At 40.6% G+C, this 24,311-nt stretch overlaps 2 protein-coding genes across 4 annotated transcripts; both read left to right on the forward strand.

Annotated features, from left to right (window-relative positions):
• Positions 1-22,181, forward strand: TMEM9B (TMEM9 domain family member B). Of its 3 annotated transcripts, none has more exons than XM_081099434.1 (6): positions 1-206; positions 2,616-2,707; positions 6,112-6,220; positions 8,047-8,181; positions 13,452-13,625; positions 20,952-22,181. In XM_081099434.1, exons 1-5 carry the CDS (start codon positions 102-104, stop codon positions 13,605-13,607), a joined length of 597 nt encoding a protein of 198 aa, XP_080955560.1. In that variant the 5' UTR covers positions 1-101; the 3' UTR covers positions 13,608-13,625; positions 20,952-22,181. The 3 variants fall into 3 exon arrangements, with proteins under 3 accessions (XP_080955560.1, XP_080955561.1, XP_080955559.1); XM_081099435.1 differs by having other exon boundaries at positions 21,215-21,980; XM_081099433.1 differs by lacking the exon at positions 20,952-22,181 and having other exon boundaries at positions 13,452-14,617.
• ASCL3 (achaete-scute family bHLH transcription factor 3) lies at positions 20,964-23,024 on the forward strand (the record flags this gene model as incomplete). The annotated part of the gene is made up of 1 exon (XM_081099437.1): positions 20,964-23,024. One exon carries the CDS (start codon positions 20,964-20,966, stop codon positions 21,507-21,509), a length of 546 nt encoding a protein of 181 aa, XP_080955563.1. The 3' UTR covers positions 21,510-23,024.
• Positions 23,025-24,311: the final 1,287 nt, after the last annotated feature.

The raw sequence follows: 24,311 nt of genomic DNA on the forward strand, positions 1-24,311 counted from the left end.
CGCGGCGGGTGACGCGGTGGCTGGGACGGAAGTGCGGGCGGAGGGCCCGAGCCGGAGCTGGTCTGGGGCCCCGGGCTGTGGGGCCGCTCGGTGTGGCCGCCATGGCGACTCCGTGGGGAGGCCTCCCGCGTCTCGGCGCCTCGCTCAGCCTGTCCTGCCTGGCGCTGGCGGTGCTGCTGCTGGTGCGGACGGCCGCCGCCGCCAAGGTGAGTCCCGCCCCGCCGCGCCGCGCGCTCCTCCCCCGCCCCCGCCCGCGGGGTCGCCACCTGCTCCCCGCCCCGATCCTCTCCCAGCCCCGACCGGCGGCTCTGGGCCGCGCAGCCCCGGCAGCGCCCACCATCGCCCTCCTGCCCCGACTGTCCGGCCGTCGCCGCCCCCGCTTCCCCCCGGCCCTGACGGCGCTCTCTTTCCCGCCCCGATGCCCGCCTGCCCCGCCCGGGCAGCGCCCCTCCACCTCCTCGGCGTTTCCCTTTCGGCCCCGAAGCGCCCACCCCAGGCTTGTAACCTTCCCGACTCAGGGAGCCTTTCACGGCCGCTTTCCACCCCACCGCTCTGCCGCCTACCAGCACCCCCAGCAGCCTCCCAGACCACACTCCGCCCGTCCCCAGGCCCAGAGGATGGGAGTCCCCTTCCTCCGAGGTCTTCCCTCTTAGGTGGGAACGCAGCCATTTGTGGGAACTTGCCTGTCCTGGCAGCCGTCCTCCCAACAGGACTCAGGGAGCCCGCACCGCCTAACATCCTCCCTCACCCAGACCCCTCCGGGGCCTCTCGAGCCCTTTCTTGCCTTCGCTGTACCCGATCATTTAGTGGGAAAGGGAGGGTCCAAACTGCAGGAGAGGTGAGGTGGTGGCCTTCGCCCCGGCTCCATGTCACGGCCCCTCTGACCCCTCGTGCTGCTTTCTAGCCCCACTCCTGCCCCTGCTGTCCACACCCGGCCCCGTGCACACTTGTGCTTGCTACTTGATGAGCTAGCTTGTTATTGGGGAAAACAGAAGGAATTCATGTTAACGAGATGGGAAAACAGAATGGCGCTTGCATTTCTTAAAAAATAAATAATAGGAGTTTATAACATCTTTAAATATGGATTATGGGAAGGACACATCAGAGGCGGACAGATCCGGGATTTTTTTTAAATGTATTTTATTAATCTTTTTACAGAGAGGAAGGGAGAGGAATAGAAAGTTAGAAACATCAATGAGAGAGAACCATCCATCAGTTGCCTCCTGCACACCCCCCACTGGGGGTGTGCCCGCAACCAAGATACATGCCCTTGACCGGAATCGAACCTGGGACCCTTCAGTCCGCAAGCTGACGCTCTATCCACTGAGCCAAACTGGCCAAGGCCAGATCCGGGATTTTGATTGGGCTTCTTGCTCAGGGATTCTTGCAGAAGTCTTTCCTACCTTCCACCAGAAACAGGAACAGCAGCTCGTCTCCTGACTTTCAAAACCTCGCTGGCACCCTCTGCATATCTCTTGTCATCACTTTTGGTAGGGCATTGCAACCTTGTATTCATGTGTCAGTCTCCTTTACTAGGGCGCATCCTAATTATAGGCAGGAACCATGCCTTACACTTATCCGAACCCACCTCCTTGAGCACCAGGTCTGGCACCAAGCAGATGCTCACTAAATGGTTGCTGAGTGAGTGAATGAATTATCGACAACTCAGCCAGACATACCATATCTCAGAGCAGGGGGCCTGGTCCTCTGGGACTGAGGAGCCACTGCCTCAGGTAGACTCCCCTTTGCCGAGGAAGGATCTTCTCCTCCCCCTCAATTCCTATATTAGTCACCCCTTTCTCCATCTCTTGAAATTTCCTTTATCCACAGTTGTCCTCTCTGGAGGGATTAGAAGCAAAGTTTCATGCAAAGGGTGGACCAAACTGATCTCGGCTATACTCGAGCTGCTTCCCTTACGTACTTTCTTTCTAATTGTAGCCGAGTTGCCTCTAAAACTTCAGCCCTTCTGTGGGACTCTGGCCCAACCCCTTTTGTCCATATCAATCAATTTTGAATAATTTTTAGTTTGATTCCTCCCAATCCTTTTATAATCAACATTCTTATTTGTAGACACAGCTAGCCATGTATCATATCTTTCTACTGACAGGTAGATGGTGATAACATTAGCACAGTTTGAGTGTTATCTGACACATAAACGTGATTAATCAGTTACAGATCAAGTACTAAGTATTATTTTAAACTGACTTTATGTAATAGTTAATTCATTTGAATTACCAAAAAGAACATGTATCTCAAAGTTACTTAAAGTTTTAAGTGAATGGTTTTAGAATATTTGGTAGGAGGTGCTCAACAAAATGTATATGGTACATTAAAAAAATATATTGATGATAGCTCGGCCAGTGTGTTTCAGTGGCTGAGAGTGGACCCATGAACCCTGAGGTCATAGTTCAATTCCAGGTCAAGGCACATGCCCCTGTTGTGGGCTCAATCCCCAGTAGGGGGCATGTAGGAGGCAGGAGGCAGCTGATCAATGATTCTCTCACCATTGATGTTTCTCTTTCCCTTCCTCTCTCTGAAATAAATGAAAACATTTTTTTAAAGAATTATGATAAACTGTCAACAAGCTCTATACTAAGTTTCCATTTTGGTTACAGAATTCGGAGGATGTTCGGTGTAAATGTATTTGTCCTCCCTATAAAGATATTCCTGGACATATTTATAATAGGAACATATCCCAAAAAGATTGGTAAGTATTCTGGATTGCTTAATTACCTGTCAGATTTCTTTCTGTGGTTGTCACTGTTAGCCCAGAATGTTCATCCAGTGTATTGTTTTCTTTTTAAGTATTTCTTTCTAAGCAAAAGTGTCAAATTCCATTTCCATTTGAAAAAGTGAGAGTAAGACCCTGAGTGTATGATGTAAGCCTAAAGTAATATAGCAAAAACTCTAAGCCCCAGATAGGGTGGGTTTTCTATGGAAATGGGGCAGAGTTTGTGCCACCTAAACTTACTTCCTTTGCCCCCTTAAATTTTGGCCCTCTCTCTTGCTTTTCAGTGAAAGGTAAGCAAGCCTCATTTACCTGGGTAACAATTTCTACAGCTTGTAGGTTCTGGCGATAAATTGCCAAATGTAGGAGACTCTGTTTAACAGTGTCAGAGACTAAGGAAGGAATGGATGGATCATGTACACCAGTTTCCCAGTTGGTGTGCCATGAATAGGGAATAGGTGTGATACTGATCCATTCAGCTCTCAGGGTAATCAGGCAGGCATGTGATGATTGAGATCCTCACTGGCTAGCCACCAGCAGCCTTCTCTGTTTATCTCAGTGGATCTTGCAAATGCTAGCTTTTTCTGCGTGTGCCATAAAATGGTTGGGAAACAGTTGTTTTGTCACAGGATGAATGAGGTCATTCCCATGGAATTGTCACGTTTTATGGTTTGTAACCACAGTAGAAGAATACCATGATAGGCATAGAAGAAAAATAGCTCCAAATGCTGTGTGCTTTCACATGTACTTGATTTCATAGATAAACAGACTACAAGAATTTGAAAGCAACATTAAATTCGTGCGGTTACAATATTCCAAGCTGACTTGGAAAAAGAAAAGGCAGCATTTGAGCTTGTTTAGTTTTTTTTTTTTTTTTGATGTTATTGTCTGTTCTTCTCATTTTGGTTCAATCTCATATTTGATAAGTATGTTCTTGAGAACTTCTTACGAATGTCCACATTCCACTTAAATGGTCTCATATTGCAAAGTGATGTAGCTATATTCTTACAGGTTTTATAGCAGCAAGTTATTGGTATAAGAAAGCTCAAATAAGTTTTAAGTTTTTCCTATAAATTTTCTAAATATATTGAGCACTTACAATTTATTCTATTAGTAATAAAATATGATGACTATTATTTGAGTGGCAAATAAACTCACTATTCAAGTGGTTAGCACTAATCTTTTCACTGACTTTTCTTATTCTAGATTCAGACAGAACCATATGTCATTCATCTCTGGTCAAAAGAGGGAGGTTTGAAAATAAACAGTTGAAACAAGGCATGTTCCTTCCCTGTTTCCTTCCTGCAACTTAGCCATTTACTGAGAATAGGTGTGATATTACCCAGTTGTCACTGACCAAGTTTTTAACTAGCAGAAGGGTAGGCAAGTTATGTTATGGCCTTATGAGGCCTCTAATATCCATCTGGCCCTAGATATATACAGGGTGTCACCCTAAAATGTATACATACTTCACAGCTGATAGCTCAGTTGATGTTTCTTTCTTAAGCCATTGGAATTAATAATTATTCAAAGTGTATATACATTTTTTGGGACACCCTGTATTTACCTTTCAGCCTCCATTGTGCTCAGTTGTTAGCATTAATTCTTCATTGACTTCTGCGGTGTGACTTAAGAAAAGTTTGAGTTCTCTGGTTTGTGTTTGGGGTGTGATTTAAAGCCAAAAATGTCTTCCCTTTGGCACTAGGGGGAGGTGTTGCCCAGTTCCTAAAGTGGTCGAGTTCTGTATCTGGGTTCTGTGTTCACAATGACTGGCTCTTCAGAACCAACCTTCCAGCTTCCTCTCCCACCCAGTATCTCATCATTATTAAACTGTATTCTCCAAAAGAAACACGCAATACTCAGCACTTAGATTCTCAGATAACTCTTAGGTACTGTTACTCAGGCTTCTGAAGTTGAAATAGGAAACTAAATGGGAGATAATTCTGATATTCCTGAAGTTCAGAGAGATATAGGAGGGCTGACCTAGGAGACAGGAGCCCTGGATTTGGGTCCTTTTAGCTGGTAGTTTACTCTGTAACCTTGTGCAGGTGACTTCTCTGAAAGTATTGGGCTGGATGAACTCTGATTCTGAGCTAGATACTCCTGTAACGGGATTTAGCTTTCTCTGCCCATTTTATGCCTGCATCCAGCTGGCTACATTCTTAGTCTTCTATATGTTTGGGACAGATATCACACACTTGTATGGTGTGAGTTGTGGGACCTTACCCTTATTTGAAATGCTACCATTGGAGACTTCTTTTTTATTATTATTACATACCACCTTTGTTTAAATTACAATTACTTTGTTAAGTGTAATTGATTGAACTTTTATCATTTATATTGTTTTGGGTTTTCTTTTTAAGCCACAGCACAGAGGAAATGAAACAAAACAAAAAGTACATTTTGATAGGGCAAACGGAAAGAATCAGCCTAGAGCATTGAGTGCCCCCAAGAAGGATGGTGAAAAGAGACAGGAAATTAGTAGAGTTCTTCTGGGAGCCAGAAATACCCAAGGAAGAAATGCCAAAAGGGGAAGAAAATTGCCCAGCAGAAGACAGGAAGACAGAAAAGTTTGCCTACTTTTGCTGAACATGATCAGAGTAGTAGGCTCTTATTAGCTGGGGGAAGTTATAGCTTAATTATTTTCTAGAATTGACACGTTTCTGGGAAAATGCTTTTTTTATAGAATTGCTTTTTCATAAGCCATAAATATGTAGTTTGGGAAATAGAAAAACATTCAACAACAAAAACATTCAGCCTTTTATTTTTGATGTACTTCTTCCAAGTAATCACTTTTCATTAAAAAATATTTTTGTTGTCCTAATCCTCCTTCTTCATGCTTTCTCAGTAGACATTTGCTTATTAAGACAAGTAATTATTTCTTACTGTAGCTTTGAATGTTTAGGTTTCAGAATTTACCAACTGCTAAGTGTGATTAGCCATTTATATTCCAGACTGTGGCAATTAAGAATATTAGTTGATTCATAAAAGAGATAATCTCATATTTCAAAAACGCCCCAGGTCACTTTAAATCATTTAAAGCAGTTTTGCTTGGTAACTAAACAAGTTTGAATATGACTCAATCTGCTAAATAGGTTTTGATCCCATTTGGGATTTTTCAGGTGCATTATAAACTTCTAACAGTAGCACCTTTGAAAATAGTTACTATATATGTGTCTTTATGGTTTCTCAAGACTTTTAGATCTTACCAAATTGCTGATATCAAGAGAGGAAATTGTTTCACTTCCCTTATTGATTATTTGTTCCTTATATTCTTTCATTGGATAAGTTCAGTGATTATTCCGGATTTCAAGAAAGTTTTGATCAGTGTGAATAGAAAATCCAGCTAGACTTGAGCAGTATTTTATCTTTGTGTTTTTCAGTGATTGCCTTCATGTTGTGGAGCTCATGTCTGTGAGGGAACCTGACATAGAAGCATACTGTCTGCGCTGTGAATGCAAATATGAGGAAAGAAGCTCTGTAACAATCAAGGTGAAAAACAAAAATTCATCTTTTCTGCTTCTGGAATAGTTCTTGATAATACTGAGACACGGAAAAATTTTTGACATAGGAATTCTATTTTGGTTACTCAAATACTGCTCTCCTCACCACCGCGACTTTACCTCCTTCCTCATCTTCAACACCCAACCCCAAAGGCCTGCTCTCTGCCTGCCTCGTCGAGATGCTTTGTGGATTAAGATAAGGTAGATAGGCATGGTATGTGTAATAGCACAAAAATGCCCTATGTGTAATTAGCATATTCCAGAAAAATGTCCCAGCTTCTCTCTGGTCACATATGCCAGAAGATAGTGAGAATAGCATGATTAGGTCCTCTTCTTCCTGCCCTCTCAACCCTTAAGAAGAATCATACATATAGTGACTCGTCTATTCTAGAAACATCACTTCTGGATTTTAAGATTTCCTTTCTTTATTTGCTATAGGAAATGGAAGGTGGATCGCTCTGCTCACCATTTGGACCTCTAATAAGTTCAGTTACTTTACCGTGGTAACTAATGGTTCTCTCCCCAGTTTTTTCTATATGCAGCTTCCCATTCCTTTCCCAAAAAGAGGGCACAAGGGAAATCTGGGAATGGTCAGCTATAGCAGTTACAAAGCTTTCTGGTGTGGTTGACCCTGTGGGAGAGCCCCTGCTGCAGCAGGGTGTGTCCCATAGAGAAATTCTCACTGTACTTTCTAATTTTAAACAAAAATTTTGATGTATAATTTACATACCTTAAAAGTAATTCATTGTAAGTGTACAATTCCATAAATCTTAGCAAATTTTAAACAATTTATAAAAATCTAGATTTGGAACATTCCCAAAACCCCAAAAAGGTCTCTCATGTCCATTTACAGTTAATCCCGCTCCTACCCTCAGTCCTAGGCTGTGGCTGTTCTGCCTTGTGTCTCTACAGGTCTGGACAGTTCATAAAGATGGAATCATACAGTATGTGGTCTTCTGTGACTGGTTCTTTCACTTAGCATAATGTTTTTGAGGTTTATTCATGTTGTAACATATGTCAGTACTTAATTCCTTTTTATTGCTGAGTGGTATTCTGTTAGGTGAATATCCCACATTTTATTTATCCACTCATAAGTTGATAGACATTTGGATTATTTCCAGATATTTACTATTATGAATAATACTGTCATGAATATCTGCTTACGAGTCTTTGTGTGGCTAAGTTTTCCTTTCTTTTGGGTAGATTTCTTAGAGAGGTAAGTTTATGTTTAACTTTTAAGAGACTGCCAGATTATTTTCCAAAGTGGTTGTACCATTTTTCATTCCCCCCAGCAACATATGAGGGTTCAGTTTCTCCATATCCTTGTCAACATTTGGTATTGTCTGTCTTTAATTAAAGCCATTCTTGGGGATGTCAACACATGAATTAAGATCTCAAGAAAATCACTGACCTAAAACATATTTTGAACATCTAAATTGATCTGAAAGAGTATTCTGTTGAAATTCATCTGCATTGCATTTTCTGCTAGGGTTCTCTTATGTTGTCTTGACAGCACTAGGACACTGTATTCAGGTGAGAAAGAAAACTGCTGTGCTAGCAGTGGTGATTAGCAGTAAGTGAAAATGGAGTTTTGAAGACTCACAAAAAGATCTCAACGACAAAATGCTTTTTTTCCTTTTTTCTTTAATACTTTGGTGAAGAATTGAATTTGTTTCTTATGTTTGAATCTGGTTGATATAGAAATCCTGTGTGCTTAGCAGATAGATCAGTCTTCACTGCGGCTTTACTATGACTATACAGAATTCTGATTCCTTGGCTTGAACAGAGATATAACTTATTTTCAATTTCCTTTAGGTTACCATTATAATTTACCTGTCCATTTTGGGTCTTCTACTTCTGTACATGGTGTACCTTACTCTGGTTGAGCCCATACTGAAGAGACGCCTGTTTGGACACTCACAATTAATACAGAGCGATGACGATGTTGGGGTAAGTTCTCAGCATGCCCTAGCTGACAGATCATCATCATGAAATAATATAAATGTTCATGTACTGGAACAGATAGTCAACTAGAGAAGCTAAAGATAGTTCTAATTTTAGTATATGTCTCTTTATGAGGAAATCGATTTTTAAAGCCACAAATATGGTGGTTTAAACTGATGATCTTTAGTGAGTGTGTTATACAAGGCTTTGCTCTTCAGTACCCAGGGCGCAATTTTCATTGCCTTCCCCTTTTTACATTGAGAAAAGCATCTGAGCTAGCTTTCTACCCACCTGAACACCTTCCCTGTTAGCATCACAGGGAATATCATAGGAGGTAAAGAGGCTTTAGCGAAGGAAAGCATGAAGACCATACTGTTCTTTTCTTAAAGATGTGCAGCTTGATAACCTGCTGATGTTTTATATATCCTGTTATTCTTCTTAAAAATCTGTGGTCTTTAACTCTAGAGAAACATAAAACCATCACTCCAGATTCTCTTCCTATCTCTAAAACACATTTATATCCATCCATACAGTTGGTATAGTCAGTGTATAAATGTTTTGTGGTCTGCTTTTTGTGTCAACATCATTCAAAAATGTCCAGAAAATGACATAGTCCACAAACTTGTTATTCATTTTAACTTAGAGGACTATATTGTTTGTTTTATTATCCTGTTTGGGCTTATTTCCAAATTTTCATTTATATATATATATATATATATAATATTTTAGAAATTACTTCTTATTTTGAATTACTGTATTGGACTATGTTCCTTAAAGTGGGTAAAATTCAGTAAAGCTTCAAGAACCAATTCCAAAAGCTAACGCCAGGATGAGCCCTTGCTAACCACAGTCAGAAGCCCTTTTACTCTTAAATGGCTTGTAGACCTGTTGGTAAAAGATGGGAAGGTGGATCCTGACTGGATGGCTTGAGTTATATCTACAAACAGAGCCTCCTTTTTTTTTTTAAATATATATATATATATATATATATATATATATATATATATGTATTTTATTGATTTCAGAGAGGAAGGGAGAGGGAGAGATAGAAACATCAATGATGAGAGGGGATCATTGACCAGCTGCCTCCTGCACACCCCCTACTGGGGATCGAGCCCTCAACCCTAGCACGTGCCCTTGGCTGGAATCGATCCTGGAACTCTTCAGTCCACAGGCCGACGCTCTATCCACTGAGCGAAACCAGCTAGGGCCAGAACCTCCTTTTGGATCAATACATTATTTTTTTTTTAAATGTATTTTATTGATTTTTTACAGAGAGGAAGGGAGAGAGATAGTTAGAAACATCAATGAGAGAGAGAAACATCAATCAGCTGCCTCCTGCACATCTCCCACTGGGGATGTGCCCACAACCCAGGTACAGGCCCTTGACTGGAATCGAACCTGGGACCTTTCAGTCCGCAGTCCGACGCTCTATCCACTGAGCCAAACTGGTTTCGGCAATCAATACATTATTGTCTCATGAATATCAGTTATGAATACTCAACTTATTTACCCAAGATTTCATTTTAGTTTTGTTAAAAACTTTCTTAGAAACACCTCTGTTTACTTCTTTTTCCCTTGTTTCCATTACAAAATGAATAACTTTTTATTATCAGGTACCATGCTAGATACTAGCAATAAAGAGATGAATAAAACAAAGAGACATGTAGTCAGGCCGGTGTGGATTAGTGGTTGAGCATCGACCCAGGAACCAGGAGGTCATGGTTCGATTCCTGGTCAGGGCACATGCTCGAGTTGTGGGCTCCATCTGTGCAGGAGGCAGACAATCAATGATTCTCTTTCATCAAAAGATAGGATTAGATAATTCCTTGTTGAAGGGGGCTGCCTACATTGTTCATTGTAAGATATTTAGCAGCATCCCTGACCTCTACCCACTAGATGCCAATAGCATCTTCATCCCAGTCACGACAGTAAAAAATGTCCACAGACATTGTCAAATGTTTCTCGGGAGCAAAACCACCCTCACTTGAGAACTAACATATGAAAATGTTATGCTTCAAAGGCCATATAAACCATTTCATTATAAGGCACATAAATAAAAAGTCTCACTTAAACTGTATCACTTATAGCATTAAATATCTAGTTCCTGATTTTAGGAATAGATAATATCAAAGAACATAAAAGAAATGGATGCACAAATGTGTAGACAAAAACATGTAGGAAAGGCATTTGATTGGTGGGGTCATGTGCTTAATAACCTTTTTGTTCACCAGTGATAGATTCTCTGTGTAAGATGACCATTTGAGAACATTGTTTCTGAGAGGCCTGGCTGACTCTTGAGTTATCTGTTAAACTGATTGTCAGCAGAGAGGGATTTTCAGACCAAAGCTGTGAATTTATGGTAACAATCTGTTAAAATGTAAAATAAAAAGAAGTTAAATTTAAATTCTACAGTTGTTGCTTACCCAAGATGAGAGTTCACTATGTGCTTTTAAAAGTGCTTTTGTTAAATTCTCAATTAAATTGTTTTAATTTTTGTTCATTGTAGAGCATTTTAAATCAAGCAAGAGTTAGTACAAATAGTTCCGAAGCTCACTGTAAGCAGTCACAATATTTACTGTATTATATATCCATGACACATCATTGCTATTATCAAAGCATTACATTAAAACATGTTTTGTATTTACTGTAATTTTATCAGGTGTGAAAAGAACAAACATATAAAAAGGGTAAATCTCTATTTGCATTCTCCAAGCCTCCATGACCGTGAGCAGCTAGTTCAATCTTGTTCTGATAGGTGGAGAACAGACCAAAAGAATTACTGGTTTATTTAGTCCTTTAAATTTGTTCTTTAAAAAGATCCCCCTCCCCCCACCTTGAAGAGTAGATAGCAGGATTATGAAATTGAGAGGTGCTCTGCTGAAAAAGTACATCCTTCTTCCTAATCTTGTTTATGTCAAAACAAGCCAATGGTGATAATATTTTATATACAAGTTCATCACCATATCCTTATAGTGTCATTTTAATCTACCTGAACAAAATCAGTATGTTTAGACAATATGACGCCAAGTCAAGATTAGGTGAGCTTAAGTCTTGTGTTTGTGCTAATTAGTTAGATGACCTTGGATCGGTTTATTTCTTTGTGGGAAATCAAGTAATCCAACAACTTTAGCCTTCCTCTTCCCTCACCTTATTTCTTATATCTTCAATACATTTTTAACTTTATGAAATTGTTATTATTTTCATTTGAAGATTAAAAAATTTAATAGGCCTTGCACAGCTATTACATAAATTAAGTGAAAAGTTGAGGGAATTTTGGTAAAGAAGGCAGGGAAAGATTATTTATAGAAAACTTTTTGATGAAGTTATGTACATGTCTTGGTATAAAAAGAAGACTAATCCTAGCTGGTTTGGCTCAGTGGGTAGAGCATCAACCTGCGGACTAAAGGGTCCTGGGTTCTATTCCCAGTCAAGGATATGTACCTCAGTTGCAGACTGATACCCGGCCTTGGTTGGGGCTCATGTGAGAGGGAACCAATCAATGTGTCTCTCTCACATCCACGTTTCTATCCATCTATCCATCCCTCCCTTCCACTCTCTCTAAAAAAACCAATGGAGAAATATCCTTGAATGAGGATTAACAAAAAAAAGAAGACCAGGTATTATAACAACACATGGTTATGGTTATATATAGGTATATGGTGTGTATAGCTTTCTATAGACATGCTGACGCCTGCCCTGGATATATAAAGAACCTTTGCAAGCATGCACAACAAGACCATGTTGTTTCTTTACTAGAGGCAAAGTTTAGTTTAAGAGATACAACGTGTGCCCTAACTGGTTTGGCTCAGTGGATATAGCTTCAGCCTGCAGACTGAAAGGTCCCAGGTTCGATTCTGGTCAAGGGCATGTACCTTGGTTGCAGGCACATCCCCAGTAGGAGGTGTGCAGGAGGCAGCTGATCGATGTTTCTCTCTCATCGATGTTTCTAACTCTCTATCCCTCTCCCTTCCTCTCTGTAAAAAAAATCAATAGCCGAAACCGGTTTGGCTCAGTGGATAGAGCGTCGGCCTGCGGACTGAGAGGTCCCAGGTTCGATTCCGGTCAAGGGCATGTACCTGGGTTGCGGGCACATCCCCAGTGGGAGATGTGCAGGAGGCAGCTGATCGATGTTTCTCTCTCATCGATGTTTCTGGCTCTCTATCTCTCTCCCTTCTTCTCTGTAAAAAATCAATAAAATATATTTAAAAAAATTAAAAAAAAATAAAAAAAAATAAAAAAATCAATAAAATATATATATATATATTTTTTAAAAAGAGATACCACTTGTGACTTGGATCCTATGTTGGAACATTTAGAAGCTTTGTTAACCAGGGTTTGGGAAAAAGAGATCAAGAAAAAGGCAAACAAAAGCAATAAGTTAGTTTTTAATGCTTTTTGTCATTTAGGCAGCTGTGTTTATATCTCCTTCACAGATAGATTAGCACAGTGGTTTCCCCTGTAATGACTACAAACATCAGTGGCATTGGTTTACTTTGACCAGGATAAGTTGTTTTTTTACACAGATACCTGGGTAAGCCTTCAATAGTCTCTTTCCTAAGGCAGCAACTAGCATAGAAGCCATAGTGCTCAGCATTGAAAGATTCAAGTCTTTTTCGAATAGAAATTCTGAAGCAGTAATTCTTACTGCCCTTGGTAATAGAGGGTAATTTTAGCACATGCAGTGTCTCTTTTCATCACAGATTGGGGAAGGGGTAAACCAGTCCATTTAGTGTATATGTTGAGGGAGCAAAATCTTATCAACTCATCTCCCAGGGTGAATGTGGCCCCAGCTGTCAAGTAATAATTCTAATATAATGGGAGTCAGGTAAGATAGGTCTTTCCTCTGCTCCAGTTCAACTATACAGTATTGAGTGAAGCAAGGAAAAGTCCTACTTTCTGTGTCTGTAGCATACAGATTTTAACATGAAAATAGATTTTCTTTCCCTACCCGTTAGGGAAGATTCTCTTTAACATAAATGACCACTGTCTTTATCTTTGGTCCCTGCTTCTTAAGGGAAATGTCTTTGGAAATGGTGATTCATGGGAACATGACACAGATACCTCCTCATCGCTTATGCCATTTGAACCACCTGTTTCTGCAGTTGAGTTCAGCCTACTTCTAGCAGTTGAGTGCCTAGAAATGCTTGGGCAGATAGATGGTCTGTTCTTTGAAAAACCCAGCTGCTTCTGTCTCTGGCTGAACAACTGCTGTTTTGTGTGTATGTTTTACACCAATTATACCATTCTTATGGTCTCCATTCCTGGACTTTCAGGATCACCAGCCATTTGCAAATGCCCACGATGTGCTGGCCCGCTCCCGCAGTCGAGCCAATGTGCTGAACAAGGTAGAGTATGCCCAGCAGCGCTGGAAGCTTCAAGTTCAAGAGCAGCGGAAGTCCGTCTTTGACCGTCATGTTGTCCTCAGCTAATTGAGAATCAAATTCGAGGTAACTAGAAAGCAACAATGCAGGCAACTGGAAAAAACTGACTGATTTTTCCTGGGTTTTGTTTAAACACCCTGTTGATTTCACCAACTCTTGCTGGAAAATTCAAAACTCAAAACAAAAACGTGCTTGGAATTTTTTTCTTGTTAACATATTAATAGAGACATTTTTTAAAGCACACACCAAGTCGCCAATAAACCTAATCCTATTTGTGACAAAGTACGTCTGCCTATAAATTACCTTGAAGTCCTTTACCTGGAACAGGCATTCTCTTTTTCACCACACAGTTTTAACTTGGTTTTCAAGATAATTTTCAGGTGGTTTTTTTTTTTTTTTTTTTTTTTTTTGGCAGGGGAGGGAAGGGATGTGTGGGAACTGCTTAACATAACTTTTCTCAAGTCACTTTACTAAAAAAACTTTTGTAAATAGACTTTATCTTATATTTTTAAGTTTCATTTCTATATTGCAGTGTGGCCAGCCGCATCAAAGCCCTGACTTTTCCTTTTTGAATTTTGCACTGACTGTCTTTAGGTATGTGGTTGGCCGGCAGCTGCACTTTATGGTAAACTAGATCTGAAATGCCTGGTGCCTCTTCACAAAATGCAGATTTTCTTTTAAGTACTGTGATGTGTGATGCAGTGCATCCTAAAACAAACTGGCCACTTTCTAGCTTACTCTAATGACTAAACATAGTCTTGGCATGAGTGGTCTTTCTCATCCCCTAATATCTTTAAGGATGAATCCTAAGGACTTGGATACTTGCAATAAAGAAATTTTCTTTTAAACCAAGCCATGGATTGATGACATACACATATTGTCAGCATTTTTGGTCAGGTTGAGAGGCAGCTGTTTGAGCTGTGGTGTGTGCAGCTTTGAACAAGTAATGGAGTTCTGTGTGTCTCTCTCTGAAGGTATGACAGTCACTGGATAACTGGCTTTTTTCTTCCTATGTCCTCTTTGGAATGGAACAATAAAAATAATTTTTGAAAAACCTACCAGTGTATCTATGTCTCAACTTTTCTCCTCTCCCTCTTTTGCTATATGATGAACTTGGAGATGCAAAGGCATGTGCACCCTATTGTGAGATCTGTTTTAGACCAGTCTAATCATAAAACATTGGTACTAAATAGCGTGTGTGTGTGTGTGTGTGTGTGGAGAGAGAGAGAGAGAGAATGTGTTGGTACTAAGGCCTCTGAAAGTATACGTATACCATTTTGATATATTGGGAGATTTAAAATGCATGTTATAAGAAATTCTTGGCAAAAATTATAATTAAATTACATTAAATTCATAAGTACAAGGTTTTAGAAGCTATTAATGGATTTTTTAGTTAATAAAAAACAATTTTTCAGACCTACAAATTTAACCTAAATTATTGATTTTATTGTTAATATTAAAATATGTCAACCAAGTGAAATTTATGTCAAGGATTCAAGACTGGTTGAATATTCGAAGATCACATCAACAGGCTAGAGAAGGAAAATGAAATGATCCTATTAGTAGATGCAGAAAAAGCAAACCTCAACACCCATTTATGAAAAAATAAAACACAAAAAAGAAACACCTCAGTAAAGTAGGAATAGAAGAGAACTTCCTCAACTAGATAAAGAATATCTACAGAAACCCACAGCTTACTTAATGGTAAAAAGTGGAAGTGTTCCTGCTAAGATGAGGAACACGGCAAGGTGTCCTCACCACTGCTTTTCAGTATTGTACTGCAAATCCTAGCTACTGCAGTAAGACAAGAAAAGGTATACAGATTGGGAAGAAAGAAATAAAATTGTCTGTTTCAGATGAAATGATCATCTATGTAGAAAATAAAGAGCCACAAAACAAAAACCTCTTAAAAAGAATGATTATAGCAAAGTTGCAGGATAGAAAGTTAACATACAGTAGGTAATTGCCTTCCTATATTCTAGCAATGAACAAATGAAATTAAAAACAATACCATTTATCAGTAACAGTCCCCAAAGTGAAATAGGTATTAAATCTAACAAAATATGTACAAAATATATATGAGGAAAACTACAAAACTAATGGAAGAAGTCAAAGAAGGACTAAATAAACAGAGATACTCAATGTCCATGAATAGGACGACTCAATACTGTCAAAATGTCAGTTTTTCTCAACTTGATCTATAGATGCAATACAATCCCATTGAAAATCCCAGCAAGTTATTTTCTGTATTTCAACAAACTGACTCTAAAGTTTATATCAAGAAGCCAAAGAACCAGAAAAGCCAACACAATATTAATGTAGAAGTACAGAGGAGTGACAATATCCGATTTGAAGAATTACTGTAAAGTTATAGCAGTCAAGTCAGTGTCAGTGTAGTACTGGCAGAATAGATCAATAGAACACAACAGAGAGCCTAATAGACCCATACAAATACAGTCAACTGATCTTTGGCAAAGAAACAAAGGGAATACAATGGAGGGGGGTAAAGCTAGACACAGACCTTATGCCCTTCAAAATACTAACTCAAAATGGACGACAGACCTAAATGTAAAACACAAAACTATAAATGCCCAGAAGATAACAGGAGAAAATCTAGATTACTGTTGGTTTGGCAATGACTTTTTAGATAGAACACCGAAAACACAAATCATGAAAGAAATGATAAGCTGGACTTCATTAAAATTAAAAACTAATGCTCTAAAAGACATTGTCAAGAGAAGAGAAGACAAGCCACAGACGAGGAGAAAATATTGCAAAAGACATATCGGATAAAGTACTATTATCTAAAATATACAAAGAACTCTTAAAACTCCACAGTAAGACAACCTGATTAACAAAAGGGCCAAAGACCTGAACAGACACCTTACCAAAGAAGATATATAGATGGCAAATAAGCATATCAAAAATGCTCCACATCATATATTCTAATAGGATATATTAAAATGACCTATTAGAATGACCAAAATCCAGGACACTGATAACACCAAATGCTGATATGGATATGGAGCAACAGGAACTCACATTGCTGATGAGAATGCAAAATGGTATGGCCACTTTGGAAAACAGTTTGACAGTTTCTTACAAAACTGTATAACATACCCTTACTATAAAACCCAACAATCATAATCCTTGGTGTTTACCTAAATGAGTTGAAATTTTACAGACACAAAAACCTGCACATAAATTTTTATAGCAGCTTTATTTAAAGTTGTCATAACTTAAAAGCAACCAAGATGTTCTTCAGTGGGTGAATGGATAAATTGAGTATATCCAGACAGTGGGATATTCAGTGCCAAAAAGAAATGATCTATCAAACCAAATTAAAAATACATAGAGAAACCTTAAATGCGTATTACTAAATAAAGAAGCCAATCTGAAAAGGCTGCATACTATGTGACATTCTGGAAAAGGCAAAACTATGTATGGAGGCAGTAAAATCAGTGGTTGTCAGGTATTGGAAGGGAGGGATGAATAGGTGGAGCACAGAGGCTTTGTAGAACTGTGAAACTATTCTGTACTTGTCGTTGTACGGTTGTCAGAACTCATGGAACGTACAACACCAAGAGTGAACTCTATGTACACTACGGACTTTGAGTGATAATGATGTGTCAATATTGGTTCATCAATTGTAACATATATTTGGGTGGGATGTTGCTAGTGGGGAAGAATGGGTGTGTGTAGGGGAAAACTCTACTTTCTGCTCAGTTTTGCTGTGCATCCAAAATTGCTCTAAAAACTACAACCTATTTAGAAGCCAACAAATTTAATAGATATTTTAATAAACTAGGTTCACATGGATCTTCCTGGTTATGGCCTTAATCTCTATTTAAAGAATATTGACCAATATTGCACATTATGAGGCTATTACTTAAAGATAATTCTGATATAAAATAATATAACCCCCATGGTATGGGCACTTTGGAAAACAGTTTGACAGTTCCTTAAAAAACTGTATAACATACCCTCACTATAAAACCCAGCAACCACAGTCCTTGGTGTTATGCCTTTTCCAGAATGTCACATAGTATGCAGCCTTTTCAGATTGGCTTCTTTATTTAGGAATACGCATTCAAGGTTTCTCCATGTATTTTTAATTTGGCTTGATAGATCATTTCTTTTTGACACTGAATATTCCACTGTCTGAATATACTCTATCCATTCACCTACTGAAGAACATCTTGGTTGCTTTTAAGTTATGACAACTTTAAATAAAGCTGCTATAAAAATTTATGTGCAGGTTTTTGTGTGTTTATAAGATTTCAACTCATTTAGATGAATGGGGGAGCATTCTTTTTACAAAAGACTTCGTTACAGGAGTCCAGTTTCATAAGTAAACCTTTCTACTTGGTATTATGTGTTGTCATATCTACATGTTAGGTCGAAAAAAAAAAACAGCTAAACCAGAACTGAGCAGTTCTGTTTAACTGTAAGCTACTTTGCATATTGTTACTAAATGATCACCTATAAATCAGGGTAAATTTGACCAAATCCAAAATACAGCACCGTGGTGACAATACTCAGGTAAGAGACTCTTCTCCAGAGTGGCCCATGGGGGAGAATAAGAATATGATTTATCGGAAAATCCCTAGGTACTGTTGGTAAATGATAAATTTTGTCAGCTACCTGATTATCTTTATCAATTATGCCTATATGTTAAAAGATTCAGATTTTGCTGGTGACTAATTCATCTGGAGTAGTGGAAAGGGTTTTGGTTTGCAAGTCAAGAGACCTAGGGTCTGACCCCTGCTCTGCAACTAGCTCTGCAACCTTTGCCAAGTTACATGCCCTGAGGGATTGGGTAAGAGGATTTCTAAGGTTCCTCCATCTGTAACTTTCCATAACTCAATTATAGGTGTAGTTGTAGCTTTGTTTCTCACATGCTAGGTATTTTTAATGTCTCTGCAAGTTGAAGCTTCTATGCTCAGCAGAGCATCCAAAAATCTATTTAGAATGTTATCATTAAGACCTCATTTATTTCCCAGAAGAGCTCTAGGACAGAAACCGGAGACTTTTCCAAGATAGGTGAATTTGTTAGCTGTGCATGAATCTGGAACTGCCAGACGCCAGCACTAATAGTCTGTGTTGCTTTCTTTTAAAAACTACCTAGTTTCTACAAACATGTCCAGCTTCCACTAGACTTCCTTGATCATTACTGCATTTTGCATTCTATCACTCCATTGTGTTGTAGTTAAATGTTCTTTAATAAAAGGTGATCATGTTTAACTGCTACTACATTGAGTAGTAGTGAGCTTTTGGTATACCTTCCTGAAGCAAGCACTGATGAGTGAACTTTTTGGAAATGCTCAATAGAAAAGTTTCTCATGGGTGTGTCTCCAGACACAAGGCTCTATTTCCCAGGATAAAGCAAAGTCTTGTTAAATCCTAGACATTTCTAATTACCTGTGGCATATGCAGATTATTCAGATTTCATGAGTCAAGGTTTACGATAGTATTAAATGATCTGTCAGAATAAAACCATTCTCAAAAAGTTTGTGTGTGTGATTGGCTTTGATGGCATCTGCCTTATGTTTGGTATCCTGTTGTGTCACTTCTGGCTTGTCAGCCATAGGCAGAAACAAGGCTGTGCTGTCCTCAGAAATGTAGAAATACGGGTTCCATACTCATTGTGCCATCGTTTTGTAGCTTCTGCCATACTTGTTCTTTATCTACTCTCTACTCTCTATATCTCTGGCTTGGGAATTTCCTAACCATTTTCTCTTGGCAACTTTTTCTTTTTGACACAATGTTGGCTAGTTTTTAATCTCCCAGAGATTTTTGTTTTACGTTAGTTATTTCAGGTCATTTGGTCAGTAATTAGGAATCTTACACTTCCTGTTTCTCTGTTTTGATTTTTCACTGGATCTATCACACTTATTTCATTCCCCCCCCCCTCCCACCCCCCTCTTAGGAGGAGTTTTTCCTGGCATTTACCCCTTTTCCAGCCTGTCTCCACATGATTTATTATAATCCTCCTTAACCCTTAACCCCCATCCCATGCCCTTTCTGTTTCCATAGTCATTTGTCCTTCAGTAGCCACACTAGATAGGCTAGGCTTTTTCACAGGAACTGTACTACATTTTTTCACACTTGAATTGTGGTGCGTAGAGACTGCTCCACCCATTACATAGTGCAGCCTGCAGAGTTTTTGCTCCCCTCAGGTAGGGAAACAAGTGACAATGTTATCTAATCCTACCTATAAGCATTAGGGCTGAGGATATGTTTTTATTGATTTGAAAGAGAGAGAGAGAGAGAGAGAGAGAGAGAGAGAGAGAGAGAGAGAGAGAGAGATGTGAGAGAGAAACATGGATTGCCGCAACTGGGGATCGAACCCACAACCTAGGTATGTGCCCTGACCCGGAATTAAACCTGAAACCTATTGGTGTACAGAACGATACTCCAACCAACTGAGCCACCTGGCCAGGGCATTACAGTGAATTTTTAAGAGTAAATGATTCCTTTTTTATTTTTGGATTTGCCTCTAGCACATCAGGTATTATTTAGAAAGGCTATGCTGTGAGGTGGCATGATCATTAACTAGTTTGTAATTTCTCCAACGTGTATTTTAAATATTGTGGTATTTCAGTGTTTCCCAAACGTCAGTTATTTGCATACACCTTCACAGTCTTCATTATCTGTTCCACCTGTACGGGTATTTACTATTTTTCTTCAAACCAATTCACATTTTTTACTCAAGTAGATTTTCTTTTTAAAATTTGTGTCATACTATAAATGTGAAATCAGTTTAATTCACAATAAATAGACATGAAGAGGTAAATATTATTAGAGCCTAGCTAAAAAGTACCGCTTGTTGAAGGCTTCCATCTGAGGATCAGAAAGCCTCTGGGAGTGTAGGAGACACTATCACCAGACTAACACTATATCTATGTAATCATTGGAACTGGAAGAGAATTGAAAGGCAGTAATTTTCTCACCAGGTGAGTCAGTATTATTTCATGCTGTTTCTGTGCAGCATCAAAAATCCTCCCTCTTGCCCAGCTGGTTTGGCTCTGTGGATAGAGCGTTGGCCTGTGGACTGAAGGATTCCGGGTTCAATTCCGGTCAGGGGCACATGCCCAGGTTGTGGGCTCGATGCTCAGTGTGGGGCATGCAGAAGGCACCAATCAATGTTTCTTTCTCATCACTGATGTTTCTAACTCTCCCTTCCTCTCTGAAATCAATAAAAATAAATATTTTTTAAAAATCCTCCCTCTTACTACCCACAGAATATTGTAACCCCATCTAGTTTTCAGAATGAGCTCAAAAACTATACATCAAAGCAGAAAAGTCTTTAAAACATTGATCTCTGAGAAAACTGACGATATTTGCTCTCCTTGGACTTGCCCAAATTAATAAACTTGGTTATGTTTCCAGGTTAACAAAGAAATGATGGACAATAGATGTTACTCTAATCTGCCAGAAAAAGTGCCTGTCTTCCCTGATTCTGCCCACCTGCCGCTGAGCAGGTCCTTCTGTCTGGACCCCATGGTCACTCTCCACTTGTACCCCGAGGCCCCGGTGCCATCCCCTTACTTTGAAGACCTGCCGTTGCTGCCCTTTTCCAGTGATTCGCTGGTCCTGGAAAATTACAGTGAGCCCTGCCCCTTCTCCTTCCCAATGCCTTATCCAAATTACAGGAGGTGCGACTACTCCTACGGGCCCTCCTTTATCCGGAAAAGGAATGAACGGGAAAGGCAGCGTGTGAAGTGTGTCAATGAAGGCTATGCCCAGCTCCGACATCACCTGCCGGAGGAGTACCTGGAGAAGCGACTCAGCAAAGTGGAAACCCTCAGAGCTGCAATCAAGTACATTCATTACCTGCAGTCTCTCCTGCACCCTGATAAGGCCGAGACCGAGAACAACCCTGGCAAAGGTCCCACCATCACAGCAACTGCCAGCCGCCACACGGACCCCATTTTTAGAATCATTTGACTCAGTGGTTCCAAATAGAAACAAATAATACCACAAAATGGGGTTTCATAGCGTCATGCAGTTTTCCCTAAATGTAATTTCTGTGTGGGCAGGTAATAGCTCGGATTAACCTGTGCTGGATATTTCTTACCTGGGTTTCAGGTGCACTAAACATCATCTTCTCTAGATTGAGAAGATGCTTCTTAAGCTCTTTAGGGGAGCCGGAGTCCCAGGATTCTCTATACTTCTCACCTTGCCCTTCTCACACCCTTCGCCAGAGTCTCAGCCGTGAGAAACTTAAACGCATTGTGTGAGGAACGGTTCCTGAACACTAGTAGTGCACTGTGCTAACCCTCATGCTAATAAGCAAATACAACGAACTCCCTTGATTTGTCAAAGTTTGGTGTTTTTTATGATTTGGGGTTGACAATAAATCTATGCCTTACCCATGTCATGATGGGGAAGTGTCGGAGATCTGTGGCAAAAGTAGTTAACAAAACCCTGTCATTTCAAGTTTTTTTCAGAGTCCTCTTTTTCCTGCACAGAGAATACTTCCTTAGGCAGCTTAGTGTAGAGGGTAAGAGATCAAGCTCTGGAATCAAACTGCTTCAATTTAAACTGTGACTCTGCAGCTTCCTCTCCATGTCTCAGCTCTTCATCCACAGAATGAGAATAAAAAGAATAGCAACTACCCAATACGTTTATTATGAGGGTTAACAGGTTAGCAGTGCCTGGCACGTAGTAAGTATTTATAACCTTTGTTATTGGTGTCATTATTATTCTCCTCCTCTTGTTTTGTCCATAGCATCTCCATTCTCCGGGTTCTTTAAGCCAGAAAACCTGCAGCTGCCTTCACCCCTGGGAAGGACATTCGCTGCCTCATATCTTGGAGTTTGCCTTCAGAATGTCTGTTCCTCTTCCCATGACTAGGCTCAGCTCTTCCTTCTCCCTTAGCTCCCAGGTCCCATCTGTCACCAGGCTCAGTCAGGACTTCCAGTACACTGTCACACTCATCTCCGCTGTGATTCTCCATGACGTCTTCCCACCCCAGCCATTACTTGCTTCTTTGTTTTGTATACACATTTCTGTGCGGTTTCTCTCCTGCTGTCCTTACACGCCATTACACACTTCTCTGTCTTCTTCAGTAGACCAGAAGCTCCTTGAAGATGGGGACCAGGCTTACTCTTCCTGTTCTCTGAGCACCCAGCAGAGAGCCTCAAGTCAGGCAGGTGTTGTCAGGAAATACTCGGTGTTACTATTTTCCTCTTCCTACCCTGTTAGGTGTCTGGGTAACGGTTAACAGTCTCCTCCTCGGCCTCCCAGGCTCTGTTTTTAACTGGCTCCATCCTCACTCTGTTGTTCTTCCTTAAAGCATTACATGCCACTTCCTTGCTCAAACCCTAGGACAACGGCCTGTTGACTACCACGTTTTTTTGTTTGTTTTTGTTTTTTATGTTTGCTTGGTTTTCAAGGCGCCCACCAATCTGGCCCCTTCCCAAATATCCACACCTTGATTTTTCCCATGAAACCCATTCCTACCCCAAAAAGAAAGAAAGTTTTGCAAGTGCATCCTTCCCCGTTAGCTCTTGCTTCCTACCTAAATTGGAATAGTCCCCTATGGAAATCCTACCTGTCTTATTTAGAAATCCTCCTCTCACTGCCAGGGACTTCACTGGTTTTTCTTGGATTCTAACTTTGTGTAGCAAAGACCTCAGCCTTTAGGTATGTAGTCCTGGGTAACAGTCATTCTGACTATTAAGTTACGCTCTGTGAGAGCAGTCATCGAGTAGGATGCTTTGGGCTGTAAGGAAGAAAAAAATCCAATCCAGGTTGGTACAATCAGTAAAGGCTCGTTAACTGAAGCTTCTCCTAAGGCTGCCCTAAGGCCAGGCTCAACCGTCACCCACCACCTGTCTTCTTTAGGTCTACCCCTTGTCTTCCTCTGGGAAGTTTCAGTGTCCCAGAAAGGCTGTCGGGAGCTCCCAGAACCACACACTTTCTTATTACTTATAGTAGGAAAGAGAGTCTCTAACCCAGGGTGTTCCCAGCAAAAGTCCAGAGCGCCCCGGGAACATATCTTTGCCTAGCCAGCCCCTGCAGCCAGGGGGACGGATGTGCTGATTGACTTGTTCCACCTGTGGAGCTGGGGGTACCTTCAGCCTCTCCTAACCACTTGGGCCTCAAGTAGAGACAGGAACTGGTGGCACAGGGGAATAGTAATGTGGGAGAAACACCCCCGAATGTCCCTATGTGCTGTTTTGGTATTCTCCACGGAACACTGCCGGGCACACAACCAGTGCCCAAGGACAGACTGTCAGGTGTCTCAAAATACCAGCCTCTCCCCTGGATGTTGATGAGAGCAGAAGCTAGGCTTCTGTTGCTCTGATCCCCGATGTCCTCTCCTGCCACCCCAAGTGGTCACCTCACCTCTGCTTCTCACAGAGTCCTGTTACAGACAGACGTGCCCACACCTTTGTTACTTTGTTTTAAACTAGGGACAAATTCTATGTGAGAGTCCCTAGTCCAGCCAGTGGCTCCCCCACCCGGCCTCCTGCTGTCTCGGGGTGGAGCCAGATCAGTAGTCCTGAGTCTGAGGGTCAGCCCCCTCCCTCGCAAGGCTCCCCTGGGAACCCTGAGGGTTTCCCACTATGGCTGGCTCTTCTGGGCAGTGGGCAAGCCTCGGCTTTTGGGAATTAAAGCTACGATGACCTTTCTCTCCAATACCCTCCTCACCCCCTCTTCAAAGAGAAAGATGGAGAATAATACCCCTGCCCCTTCTCCCCGCACCTGCCTTCCAAGGCCCCCTGTCACTCCTCTGCACAT

Source organism: Myotis nattereri, assembly GCF_964212035.1.
Source record: "Myotis nattereri genome assembly, chromosome: 9".
NCBI classification, from domain to species: Eukaryota; Metazoa; Chordata; class Mammalia; order Chiroptera; family Vespertilionidae; genus Myotis; species Myotis nattereri.

Bases quoted from the DNA above. Each gene is read 5' to 3' on its own strand.
- TMEM9B (XM_081099434.1), top strand. From the start codon at position 102: ATGGCGACTCCGTGGGGAGGCCTCCCGCGTCTCGGCGCCTCGCTCAGC. The intron at 6,221-8,046 runs GTGAAAAACAAA...AATTTCCTTTAG, and splicing joins GAAGCTCTGTAACAATCAAG to GTTACCATTATAATTTACCT. The intron at 8,182-13,451 runs GTAAGTTCTCAG...CTGGACTTTCAG, and splicing joins AGAGCGATGACGATGTTGGG to GATCACCAGCCATTTGCAAA.